Source organism: Tinamus guttatus, unplaced genomic scaffold, assembly GCF_059628265.1.
Source record: "Tinamus guttatus ecotype Peru unplaced genomic scaffold, ASM5962826v1 Tinamus_guttatus_pri_ptg000033l, whole genome shotgun sequence".
In the NCBI taxonomy this organism is placed as follows: domain Eukaryota; kingdom Metazoa; phylum Chordata; class Aves; order Tinamiformes; family Tinamidae; genus Tinamus; species Tinamus guttatus.
This window is the reverse complement of record NW_028288567.1, coordinates 6,607,695-6,620,916: the sequence shown is the minus strand read 5'-3', so window position 1 is coordinate 6,620,916 and position 13,222 is coordinate 6,607,695. Positions and strand designations below refer to the sequence as shown.

At 41.6% G+C, this 13,222-nt stretch overlaps 2 protein-coding genes across 3 annotated transcripts in view; one reads left to right on the top strand and one right to left on the bottom strand.

Moving 5' to 3' along the window:
• The window catches only part of LIN9 (lin-9 DREAM MuvB core complex component), a 34,554-nt gene extending 24,423 nt beyond the window's left edge, over positions 1-10,131 (top strand). For both annotated transcript variants that reach the window (XM_088532670.1, XM_088532663.1), the window contains 8 exons: positions 747-880; positions 1,992-2,111; positions 2,292-2,393; positions 5,756-5,836; positions 7,680-7,805; positions 8,121-8,303; positions 8,414-8,511; positions 9,735-10,131. In XM_088532670.1, the coding sequence (XP_088388796.1) occupies positions 747-880; positions 1,992-2,111; positions 2,292-2,393; positions 5,756-5,836; positions 7,680-7,805; positions 8,121-8,303; positions 8,414-8,511; positions 9,735-9,840 (950 nt within the window). In that variant the 3' untranslated portion in view covers positions 9,841-10,131. The remainder of the gene's footprint in view (positions 1-746; positions 881-1,991; positions 2,112-2,291; positions 2,394-5,755; positions 5,837-7,679; positions 7,806-8,120; positions 8,304-8,413; positions 8,512-9,734) is intronic.
• A 2,006-nt stretch (positions 10,132-12,137) lies between these two features.
• Positions 12,138-12,844, bottom strand: MIXL1 (Mix paired-like homeobox). Its single transcript, XM_088531575.1, is given in 3 exon segments — positions 12,138-12,461; positions 12,537-12,797; positions 12,800-12,844. Coding segments are annotated over 3 exon segments (630 nt in total).
• Positions 12,845-13,222: the final 378 nt, after the last annotated feature.

Below are 13,222 nucleotides of genomic sequence, written 5' to 3'. Positions count from 1 at the left end.
CAGCTTTCAGCTTGTTGAGTCACTGACTGAAGGTTAGCTGAAGAGCAGCCATGCAGTCTCTCACACGTTTACATCATCTCCTCCCACCTTTCTGCAGCAGGAATTTTGAGCTGCTTGCCTTTATTGAACATGCAGTCATCAGTCATAGAATCGCAGAATAGTTGAGGTTGGAAGGGACCTCTAGAGATCATCTAGTCCAACCCCCCTGCTCCAGCAGGAACACCCAGAGCACATGGCACAGGGTGGCACCCAGGCAGGTTTTGAAGATCTCCAAAGAAGGAGATTCCACAGCCTCTCTGGGCAGACTGTTCCAGGACTCTGTCATCCTCACAGTAAAGAAGTTTTTCCTCATATGGAGGTGGAACTTCCTGTGTTTCAACTTGTACCCATTACCCCTTGTCGTATCAGTCGTAGTGTTCAAAGAGAACTAGTGCCCAAAAACACTTATAAATTGATTTTGTCCAAAATCTGTCAGAAGTTATTGGGTGTTAAATATCATTTTGTTTAGATGTAAGTGTAGCGCAAAGAATTAAATTTTGGAAGTACTTGGCTTGCAAAAATAACTTTGTCAGAAATTAGGTAGTATTTCTGTTACATACAGTTCTTTCTGTGGGTTTACAATGTGTTTTCATTTGAGGTGTATTTTTTTTCTATTGGATGATGCCAGGCTTACTTGGGAGAGAAGTCTATTTTGCCCACTGGTGACAAAACACGCTGATATATTTGGGGCTGTTTTTCTTTTTTAGCACGGTTGCGGGGAGTTCATGATGGCCTGTTTACTGGACAGATAGACGCTGTCGACACTCTCAATGCCACGTACAGAGTGACTTTTGACAGAGCAGGTCTTGGAACACATACAGTCCCAGATTATGAAGTTCTTGTAAGTATTAATAACCCATTTCTTAAAATAGCTGGAACACAAGCCAAAAGAGTTTTATGCTTTAATCAGAGAAGAAGATTCAAAATAAAGTCCAGGGGTGTTTTCAATAAAGGAGAAGTAAGAAAAACATTCATGGGAAAAGGCCTTTGTAAATGAGTGCATGTATTTATGAAGGTCTATGTAACTCTTTAGGGAGATGCATCTGGGAGCTGCATTTTATTGATTAGTTTTAGCCTCCTGATTTCATAATTGTGGTTTCCCGGGGGAATGAGCATCCACAGTTTATGATTTAACATAAGTGGCTAACATTTTTGATGATCATTCAGGCTGAAATAGTTTACTAGAGCTACTCTTATAGGTTATTATAATAGTTTGGGTTTAATATGAGGAGAAATATTGACTGATATAAGATCCCGAAGGAAATTCTGCGGTTGAATTCTGTTGTTGTTTGTGGAAAACGTTCAAGAAAAGCCATCGCTTTGTCGGGAAAAGCCTATGGCAGCTGGAAGCAAGTGCTGTATGTTGATTGAATCTCATTTTTAATCTTTTTTATTATAGTGAAACTACCCGTAATTTGGATTTATTTCCTATTTGATGTGCTTTTTTATCAATTTATGATCTCCAGGAATTGTTCTTGATGAACAGTTTGCCTTAGATAGTTTGTTTGGTGTTGAATCTGCTAAGGGCTCAGAACATGTCTAAGAACTAACCTCTTTTTTGATCTAAGTGTGGAGCTCTGCCAAACTCCTCTTCGATTATGATTTGTGGATTTTTCTTGTGGATTTTTGTATGTTGTGCCATATCACTTTGTAAACTGCAGGAATGAAATAGGATTTTTGAAGCTCTTACTGGCCTCAAAGCAGAGAGGAGGGAAAAAAGGAAAAAAAAAAAAAAAAAAAGGCGAGGGGGTAAGGAAGTTTTAAATGTAGTGTTTCAGAAAGTTCTGCATTTATCTAAGCTAGTAGGTCATCGCTCTTCTAATGTTGTTCAGCTTTGAAAATGTGGCGTGGGAAGGGTCAGTCTAGAAGTAAATATATGTGTTTCAAAGGTGCTTAAAACTTAATTAGGCTAACACCTGAAGTATCTTTTTTTTTCTTTTTCTGTGTTAAAGAGCAATGAGCCCCATGAAACCATGCCAATTGCTGCCTTTGGACAGAAACAACGGCCTTCTCGGTTCTTTATGACCCCTCCCCGATTGCAGTATACACCGTCGTTCCAGTCTCCAATTACAGTAAGTTATTTATTTTGTTTAACTTTGTGATATTACTCAGTGAAGCTTTTTGTGTTAGGTGTTTGAAGTTGTTACCTTACACAGTTTTGAGATTAAGTTTTGCAGTTGTTCAGTAAAATAAAAATTATAGCAAAATCCTTTAGAAATAAGCTGTTAACTTAAACATTCTTCCTTATATAGGACAATGATCCTTTATTAGGACAATCTTCATGGAAAAGCAAAATTTCAGGCACAGATAGTGAAACACTAGGCGGCTTTCCGGTAGAATTCCTCATTCAAGTGGTAAGTTTCAGCTGCAACTCTAAATACTGTCGTGTGTTGCCCTTTTGTGTTTAGTTTGTCAATTCTTTTGTAGTTAATTGACATTTTGTTGATTTCCAAGCAGTTTGGTGATATCAAAAATAAGTTTTTTGTAAGATGCTAGTAATATGGTTTGAGGACTTTTTATGCTCACTTTTCTTGCTTGTCTTCAGCTTCGAAATCTGCTTCTCTTATTTCAGACATCAAGAAGAGTCTCCAAAATTGTCTCACTTTTCCAGCTCTACCACTTGGGCTTAAAAAAAAAAAAAAAAAAAAAAGCTATTTCAACCTGCAAATGTTTTGAACACGCTAAAGGAAATTGGAACGATCTGTTTAAAGCATTAAGAATTGATATATAATCTTGCTAAGCTTTTTAGAGTTTTTTTGAGTTTTAAAGTGTATATAATGATCAAAAAATCAAGTTTTGTCTTTAGTTAATATGGGATACACAAATATTCGGGCTAGTGGATCATTTTCACAAGTACAAACCATTAAATTTTTTAGGGAGAAATTTACTGTGTGACGCTAATTTCAAAAAAAAATGAAATTCAGTTAAATGTCATTCAGTTTAGCCAAGAACTTTTAAAATAGATGTAGTTGCTCTAAGATTAAATATGTTAAAAATGAAAATCCATGAAAATATATGATATTTGTGTTACTAAACTGGATCTGCAGCTATTATTGCAGTCACTAGTCAGCAAAATTGTGTTAAAAGCAAACTGAGTAAGTGCGGTTTGTCGAGTTTAACAATTTTCTTAAGTCAATCAAACTAAAATATGGTCATATTTTTTCTGTGTTTTAAATCTGAAAATGAAGAGATTTCTCGGTCATCGTTGGTAATATATTATTACTCGTAAATAAATCTGAGTTTTAAAAATATTGCCCCCTTGCTGTTATTGGAAGTGTTGGCATTCTATGAGGAGACTGCATTTCCTAGTATTTTTGCTTGAAGATTACCAAAAGATTTTGCTTTAACAAAATCAGATCACAGATTTTGATATGTTTATGGGAGCATCTTAACACTTATCCAGTTTTCTGCTAACAGAGTTACAAAAGATGAAAAGAATGCACGGACCTTCAATAAATGCTGTTTTAGAGTCTAGAGAATCAACACTTTTATTTGAAGTAAAGGATAGTATTGAACTTGGACACTGTTTATGGGTTGCCGTGTTTTCACTAATCCATGGTTAGTTTTGTGCTAAAGGTGACAGCTAAAGATGTTCTATACATCATCTTATACATTGCTGCAGTAGCAGAGTCACTTTTTATACTTTGGTGCAGTAACAAAGCTATAGTCATCATTTTGATTTAATAATGATTCAGAAAGAAAAATGATTGGAAATTTTGTTTCAAAGAAAGCTTTCTGGTAAGGTAGGCTACTATTTATATCATGAGTAAACAGTTCCAGTGAAAAAGCTTTGTTTTGGACTAAACAGGAAAATAAAATGGCACCACACATGGAATAAGGTTTCCAGTCAGCCTCTTGATATTCTCTTACAGGTTCTGAAATTAGTAGGGAAGAAAAGGAAGTGTGGCCAAAATCCTCTGGCACAGATAAATAAATGTCAAAGATAGTCTGTTTGCGTATAGCTTGCAGCTGGTAGCAAATATTAGGGCTTGTAAGAACTACATTATACTTCAGTTACAGTCTTGGTTTGGTGGTTCCTAGTTTTTCTAAATCCTTACATAAACTTACATATGTCTCTGTTTTGGCATCAGAAATTACTGTCCTTTCTCTTTTTACTGTGTATAAAGATATGCTAATTAGTCTCAAAAACAAACCTGATGCTATTAAGTTGACTTCATCTGTATTAGTACTTGGAATAAAATCAACAAGAAGGAAGTAAAAATATAATAAACTAACAAAAATAAAAGTCTCTCAGCCATCCTTGCATATGATATGCATCAAATATTTCATAGGCTATACTGCAGGTGAAAATTGATAGATAGCATTCTCTTCTGAGCAGTCTCTACTTGTAGGCAGCATTAAAATCTGAAGGATATATTTCCTGCAGAGGAAAGCCTCCAGAGGTGTTTAGCCACAGCCTTTTATTTATTTATTTATTTTGATCTCTTTTGGAAAAGATTAGATTTAGATTGAAAAGGAAACAATCCAAGACAAAAATGAGTTTTTGCAGTGTTGCTGCATGTCCAGTAGAGGGAGTTTGTTAATGCAGCACATCCAGACAAGGGAATTGGGCTTCCTGGTTGCTGTGGGGGAAAACTGTCTCAATGTAATTGCAGGAAGAAAAATCTAAAAACGGATACTGGATTTCTGTCTATGAAAAGTTTGGAAAATAGTCCATAGTAAAAAGCTATTGCATACGTTATCTTGAAACGCTTTTGTTTTTATAAGTACTATATTGACTCAAAAATGAAGTATAAAGTATAAATCCAAAGATACTGTTTGGGCTGTTCTTTGTTTTCGGAGGGGGAGCTTTAACATGTAGACAAGCGTTGCACTGAAAACTCTCCCCCAGTTTAGCATGAAGTAGCGCTAATTTCCATGAGGATTTGTGAGGGCAAGAAACGTGGCTGCTTTTAAGACCATCTCCCACTCCTGTGCTCCATTTCTAGGGTGTAGCTAGGCCTTAAGAAATGTCTAAAACCTGAAATCCGAGCACTCTTTAAATCAGTAATAAAACTGTTGCTGGTTGTAGTGGAGCTAGAATTTCTCCCAGGGGCCCAGGAGAGTGTGAACAATTTTAAGAGTTATGTGTATGGTAAGCAAGTATTTCCAGTGATTCCTTCTTCGGTCTGGTAGGTCCCAAAGCAGCAAAAATGGGATATTCTCATTACAAACATTACAAAGAGACAGGGAAATGGAAAGCGCAGACATGCTTTTTTTTTTCTTGGCTTCTGTTTAAAATATATCAACTCTGTAGCAACTTTCATTACAAGAGTATATAAAAAGGGCTGGTGTTCAGTCTACAGACACAGCTGCGAACAGGCTTAGAACTGTGTGTGAATGGGATAGTAAGGTAAATGTTATTTATTACTTGTAGGATGTGATGATCATATCCTTAGCTTTCCTTTAGGCTTGGGGGGAAAAAAAATTTCTTCAACATCTTCTTGTCTGTAAATTATATTGGTCTTCCTGTAGGTTATTTCAGCTGTTTGGTTTTAGCTTTCTGCAGTCTAGGACACTTGAAAATACTTTGAAAATCTCTTTTAAAATCCATAGTTTATTTCTACTTACTTTTTATTTCTGCATGTTAATTTGATGAACAACTGAGTTTGTTTTTTTAATAAAACCTAAGAAAACAGGCGTTATGATGCATTTCTGTAGCATTTCAAAACTGTTTAAGGACCTGTTCATCCTAAAAATAGCTCTTTTGTTTTAGACCAGGTTATCAAAAATCCTCATGATCAAGAAAGAACACATCAAACAATTGAGAGAGATGAATACAGAAGCAGAAAAGCTGGTGAGAATGTTCTCTTTTCTGTTCTTAAGATAGCGTGTACTTAATCAGTTTTCTTGCAAATAAATGTAATGAATGATATATATACACAAAATAAAAGTCTGGAAGAGATCTATTTTATTGCTTTATATATGTGTGTGTGTGTGTATATATTTAAACAAGTTAGAGGTCAGTTATTTCAAATGCAATTTGACTTTTAAAAGTGTTTTGCTTTGGGAACAGAGATTGAAGTTCACATTGGGATAGTGTTTCCTTTGCATGTCAACTGATGTATGCTGTGTACTTTAGAAATCCTAAAGAAACTTAGATAGAAGCCTAAATGGTAAAGCATTTGTCATAATTTTATTTTGCGGATGGTATTTATTTAGCTTGCCATCTAAAACAATAACTTAGAAGTTTTTGTATTTAAAGCTCTGAGTGCTCTTGACCTGCATTTAAAATTACAATAAGAGAGCAGCTACAGTACAAGTAGCAGCAGCAGAGTGTTTTGTTTTTGTTGTTTGTTTGTTTGTTGTTTGTTTGTTTGTTTGTTTTTGCTGGGCTTTATCTAATCATCAGTCAGTAAATCAAAACGATAATGCTCCTTCCACTACCCCTGGCTATCAGTCAGCTGAAGGTGGAGAGCTGTCAGTCTCAGCCTTCTGCAGCCGGTTGTCTCTGCAGGGTGCAGAAGAAGGGCAGAGGTTTGTGGAGAGGAAAAGGCTTTCTTGTTGCTTCTTGAAACCAAAAATGCTGAACTGTTCAGGTAAATATTAGAAAGGCAAATGATTTATTGTGGTAGGACTTCCTCCTTGATGCCTTCAGTCCCTGTGTGCACATGTACGTTCAGTCACTCTACTGCCTACTGCAGTTAGAATCAGGGTTAAAACACACTATTGCAGCCTGTAACTGATACTGAAAAATTACCAGCTCTCCTTAAAAGAGATGAAAAAAAAACTTCTTGTTTCTACTGAGCTGTTAGTACTTTTGCATAGACAAAATGAGCCACAGGAAAGGCAGATGTTTCAGAAAGCTTCGTGCGACAGGAATCCAGACACTGACACAGCACTCCACTACTGAGTCATAAATTACCTTTGTTGTGGAGTGAGAACAACAAGAATAACAAAGTTGCGAGAGCAAAGAAATGATAGCAAAGAAGGAGATCCTGGAACAAATGTTACATTTGCTACATTTTAGCTTAGTTGTAGTCTAGATAAGGACTTTGAAATACCTTTGAAATTCTTCCCTTGCTTGTTTGCTTTGTAAAGAAGCCATTAGTAGCAACTTTTGTCATTCCTCTAGGCTGCCTTGATGAACTGGGTGGACAAGATACCTTTCCTAGTGGGTCGTAGTTTTATCTTACCTTCTACCCTTTTTTGTCCCTTTCATAACAGCATCTGTGTTTGTGCCATTGAGGATATGGCATTTCTCTTTTAAATGTATTTTATTTCAATGCAACCTTTTGGAAAAGAAGGTCTGCCCCACAGCATTGTCCTCAGGTGATCCTCCAACCCGCGGCACAGCCCTGCACCATGTTGTCCCATGTGGCTCTCCCACTAGCCAATAATTCTGTACACGCAGCAAAGGGAAGTCAGTAAGGGCTGCTCTGACCTCGTATAAAGAGCAGCTACTAGAGAGGTAGCAGGTCTGACCACAGGCCTATGCAGGATTTAGCACTGCTGATCGTGGTGGAGTTTTAAGCCATGACACCAGGTTTTCACATTTTGTGCATTCAACTGTTTCTGATAAACATGGACATTTCAACTACCTCACTACTATTTTCACATGAAAACTCTTTCGGGTGAGTTCAGCAGATACATATGCAAGCATTGCATTAACACTTTAATATGCTCTCTGTTTTCCACAGAAATCCTATTCTATGCCGATCAGCATTGAGTTTCAGAGGAGATATGCAACTATTGTTCTAGATCTAGAACAACTAAACAAAGATTTAAACAAAGTATTGCATAAGGTTCAACAGTATTGTTACGAGGTAAGATTTTGCTAGAATCTGTGTGTGTTTGGTGCTTTGTTAGGTACAAATCCTTTTCTTGGGGGATAGGGAGGGTGCTTGGAAATGAAACCTTCAGCAGCAACTATGGCAGGTTCCCTCTGTTTCTCTCTCCAAACACAGAAACTTTCACACCAGGGTCCAGTTTTGGACTAGATGACCCTGTACATAAATGCAGACAAGATACTGCATGCTGTGCATCTCTGAACTCTCTTTTGAAATCATTTGCCCTTTTGTAGGTGCATCAGTTGCTAAGGAGAGCTTTGATCTTCATTTCTCTTCATTGTGTCTGTGCAGCTTGCTCCAGACCAAGGCCTCCAGCCTGCAGATCAGCCAACAGACCTGAGACGGAGGTGCGAAGAGGAAGCTCAGGAGATTGTCAGGCAAGCAAATTCCTTGACAACCGGACAGCTGTGTGTGGAAAATGAAAACTTAACTGATCTTATCTCCAGACTTACAGCAATATTACTGCAAATTAAGGTAATACTTTTGGAAAAATATAGTTTCTCACATCAAATACATGTTATTGAAGTTGTCAGTTTATTTGTGCTGAATTGTCAAAACATTATTTGTAATTTCTTCTCCTACAGTGTCTAGCAGAAGGAGGTGACCTGAATTCCTTTGAATTTAAATCACTAACAGATTCATTAAATGACATCAAGAATTCAATAGATTCTTCAAATATCAGGTATTGCTTTTTAAATAATTAATTCTTAATGACATATTTCATTCCAGCAAGCAATTATTACTGTACTTTAGGGATGGAACGTTGATTATAATTAAGAGTTTGAATCCCATAACGTCTTTGTATAGGAATGGTCCCATTTAAAGGAGGTCTTATTAGAGAGAGTTTAAAGGAACTTTTCTGTTTGATCATAGCAGCAAAATAACATGAATAAAAATAATTTTAAAAAAACATTACATTGATACAGCAGTAACTAGATTATTCCTTTTACTCTGCCTTTTACCTTACACTTGGACACCTAATAAGTTATCTTTAGACTATTTCCAGATTTGAACATCTGAGAGAGTTATCATTGTTTCTAAAGCTTTCTGCTTAAGTTCTTTAAACCACAGAACAGTGCAACTTCCATGTTCTTTTTAGCAATGTGATTCAACCTCTTGTCTCTAAGGATCCAAAGCTGTATATGCACAATTACAGCTTCTGAACAGCCTGCTTTATCAATATTTTTAAACAGCCATATTTGTGCCAGATCAAAAGCCTATCTAATCTAATGTCCTTTCTTTGAGAGTAATCCAAATCAGATGCCTGAGGAAGCCTTAAAAAATTAACAGGACTGTAGTTTGAGTATTCAGCAGCATTCTACAATCTGTGAACAGAAATTTTTATAATTATATTGCTGCTAAAATGACGTCACTTATAAAATCTTATCTAAATGCTAAGTACTTTATGCTCTCTATACTTTCATTGTTTCCTAGTAATAGGAGACCACAGACAAGGATACAGAAATGCTGTTTTGAAGTGCTTTTTATTTTATTAAAAACAAAAATAAAATCCAAACATTGGTGAAACTTTTCCATAATCAACACTGCGAAAAGCAAGGTTGATAAGCACAGGGAAATATATTATCATCTTTTTAGCAGTGCTTATTTTGAGTATTTTAGCATCTCTTCACAGTATATATATACTTTATTAACTCTGATGATGTAAAAGTGTGCTTTAAAGCACACAAGTCAATGACTTTGTGCAGCTATTTGGGCAAATGCTATTTGTATGTGTGTCTTACTGAGCTGCATTAGTACGCATTACCCTCTGACAATCCTTCCAGATTTTTATGTTGATTATGTTCATACTTTGACAAAAAACAGCTGACTTTCTGGAAATATTCAGCTGTGACTCTTTAATATGGACTTTTAATCTTTTTTCTTTTTCTTTTTTTCTCTCCGTAGCTGTTTTCAGAATAACGTTGAGATCCATGTTGCACATATTCAGAGTGGCCTGAGCCAGATGGGAAATTTACATGCGTTTGCAGCTAATAACACCAACAGAGACTGAGAACTTTATTTCCAGCGTACAGCGAGTAGTTCTGGAAAATCCTCTTCCTTTGCATAGGCTTCACCAAATATCCTAACTGCCAGAAGATAAGGAAAAAGACCTCTCGAGAAGGACCCTTTCTAAATACCTTATATCTTCTTAAGAAAACCAGCATTACTGGCCAGCATTACATTAGATTTTTCCATTTGTTATTCACCTACAGTAGTTTTGCTAACCAATAATCTCTTAGTAACTGCATTTAGTATAACAAACTTGAAGACATGCTTTCATATAATTTGAACTTAATTTTTTTTTTAAAGTTTTTTAAAAGTTCAGATTAATTCTGCCCACTTCTTGTCGCCGGTTCTCCTGGTATGTTAGAAATGAAGAGGAAGGGGCTCGCGTCAGTAGCGTCTCTGCGCTCAAAAGCCCCAGCTCTGCCGGGGGCCCGCATGTCGCCACATCGGACACCAGGTAGGGCCAGGCAGCCCGGCCGGCCCACGTGGTGACAGAGGTAGCAACAGGACGTGGACAGCAAATGGAGGCTGAAAAGCTGAGGGCGGCTGGGCAAGTCTGTCCATCAGCCAGTGTTGCATTGGGCCTTCGGACTTATTGTAACTTATATAAGGAGTCTAATGAAGGAATACAAAAATGTAACTGGTAGTTTTCCAGGGACAGGTTGGTTGTGGCTTTTTTCCCTTCATGCAGGGTGAAAATGCTCTAGTTAGCATTTTGTATAAAGGACTGGTTAAACAGAATGTTTTTCCAAACTGTCGTTTGTTTTGCACAACTTTTAAATTAGATAGCTGATTATCCAACAATACCCAACATATATAAATATGAAGACTTTTATAATTAAAAATAACCAGTGAGGTAAACTGGGAAAAAAAGAAAGTGGAAACCTGCCTAGTACATTTTGGAATGTTAATCTTGTAAAAAGTGTGTATTGGTTTGTTTAAATAGTCTTGTAAAGCTTCTGTGTAATGAATTGTTTCCAGAATTTTCAGAGATAGCTGTAGAGATGTTTTTGATTCCTTTAGATGCCTCATTAAATGAGGTCTTTTATATGTTAATGTATAAAGAATATGTAAACAGGATTATTTTCAATTTTAAAATTTTGTATAGTTTAAAGATGCTTCTGTATTCTGTGTTGGTATTGTGCCACTGCAAAAATTTAGTGCAGAGTTTATATTTAGCTAAACTTGTTCTGTTAATTAAGAAATGCATAAATCTTTTATTCTCGATGAAATTTGTAACTCTGAATAAATTGACCTATGAGAGTTGATATATTTCACAAAAACGCAAACTTTTGCAGATGGTTTCAGGTCATTTTTAAAAGAATTTAATCCTGAAAAATGAAGTGTTATGGCCTGGAAGACAAAGTGAGTGGCATTTTGGAAAATAAAGGAGGGATGTTACAAAATAAAGCTCAGAAGGTAGAGGAGGAGTTTCCTGCTGCATCAGGCAGTCCAGGTGCTGGCTTTGCCCAACTGCTGGCAGGGAGCTGCAGGGGGGAGGTATCCACTACCAGTAACAGCTGCTATTGGGCAAAGGGACGTGGGGAGGCTGCTTTTCTTCTTTAATGAAGACGGGGCTATGTTGCTAAAACAACACTCCACTTTAGTATAATGGCTTCTGCAAGCTGTTGCAGTGTTTTAATCCAGTTTAATGGCACAGGCAGGTGCACCGCTTGTGCCCGGTGTGCGCGCGCGCGCTCCCCTGTGGCAGGGCCAGCGCGGAGGTGCTGCGAACGCACGAGCCTCCTCTCCGCCCGGGGCAGGCTCTGACCCTGCACGGCGCTAGCGGGGCCGAGCCCTGGGGAAACGCAGCCCCACAGCGGGGGCCCGGGACAGCCCCGCTCCCGCCGCGCCTTCCCCGCCGGCCCCAGCTCCCGCCGCGGGGGCTGCTCCAGCGCCTCCAGCCCGGCCGGCCCCTGCTCCCCCTGCCTCCTCTGCCCCATGTTATCCCAGCTGCCCAGCCTCTTCCCGGGCACGGACGCCAGTCTCACCTCGAAGGAAGGAGAGCAAAGCAAAAAACAAACAAACAAACACAAACAAACTTTTATTTCGTTTCCTGAGCAAAGAAAAGAAATAACAGAGCAGCAACCCTTGTAGTGTCCCTCCCACCCCTCGGCCGCCACAGAGCGCGGCGCGGCGGGCAGGCTGCACAAATACAAAACGCATTTTTGGAAAGCCTGGAACACGGTAGAAAGGCGCCGTGGAGCTGACCCGTCTCTCCTTAAATAAATAGGTGCCAGTAGTCACTGCGGGTAAAGTGCAACAGTGGCCGCGCAGGGGGGCCGCTCTCGCCGCGGGCGCTCAGAGGGCGCGGAAGGCGCCGAGCGCGTTTTCCGCCCACTCGGCGCCGGGCTCGGAATAGCCGCTCGCGTCCTCGGAGTCCGACACGGGCGAGAAGTGCGCGCAGCAGGCGCGGGGCGGCGGGCAGGGCCCCGGCGGCGGCGGCCGCGGCCCCGCCAAGGCGCCCTCGAAGGCGGCGGGCGGCAGCGGCGCCCACTCGCCGGGCCCCGCGCCCTCGTGCAGCCCCGGCGGGAAGGCGGGGGGCGGCGGTGGGGCCGGGCCGGGGCCGGCGCGGGCCGGCGCGCGCTGCCGGCGGCACTTGGCGCGGCGGTTCTGGAACCAGACCTGGGGAGAGCGGAGGCGGCGGGAGCGGAGCGCGGCGGGGCGGGCGGCGGCCCCCGCCCCTTCCCGGCGCCTCACCTGGATGCGGGACTCGGGGATGCGCGTGGCGTCGGCGAGGCGCTCGCGCAGGTGGATGTCGGGGTAGCGCGTGTCGCGGAACACGAGCTCCAGCGTCTCCAGCTGCGCTGCCGTGAAGCTCGTGCGCTTGCGGCGCGGCGAGGCGGGCGGCGGCGCCGCGGGCCGGCAGTGCGCGGCGCGGCCCCGCTCTGCGCCGGGGCAGCGGCCGTGAGGCGGCGCCGGGCCGCGGCCCCCCGCGCTCCGCCCCCGCGCGGCCCCCTCCTACCTGCGGCGAAGGCGGGCGGCTCCGCGAAGCGCAGCGCGGCCATGGCCGGGGCGAGCCGGGCCCGCGCCGCCGCCGCAGCCGCCCCTTATAGCGGCCCGGGGCGGGGGCAGGGGCGGCCGCTGCCCCCTCCCTCGGCCCCCCGCGCCGCCCCGGGACTCCTGCTGGCCGCGGCGGGGCCGCCGGGCCGCGAGTGAAACGTGCCCGGCTGCCGGCGTCGAGCGGTGGGGAAGCTGCTGCTGGCGTCACCACCTTGGCCACCGGCCAGGCCGCACGCTGCCTCCCCCTGCCCTCGCTGCGGGGTCAGCCCGTGCCGGGCGCCGTGTTTTGCTCCCAAAAGCCATTTCAGAAGAGGCTTCATGCCCCAGGTTTGTGTGCGTGCAGCCGCAGGGCTTTGCAGCAACCTCGCCGGGTCGCTTGTGCT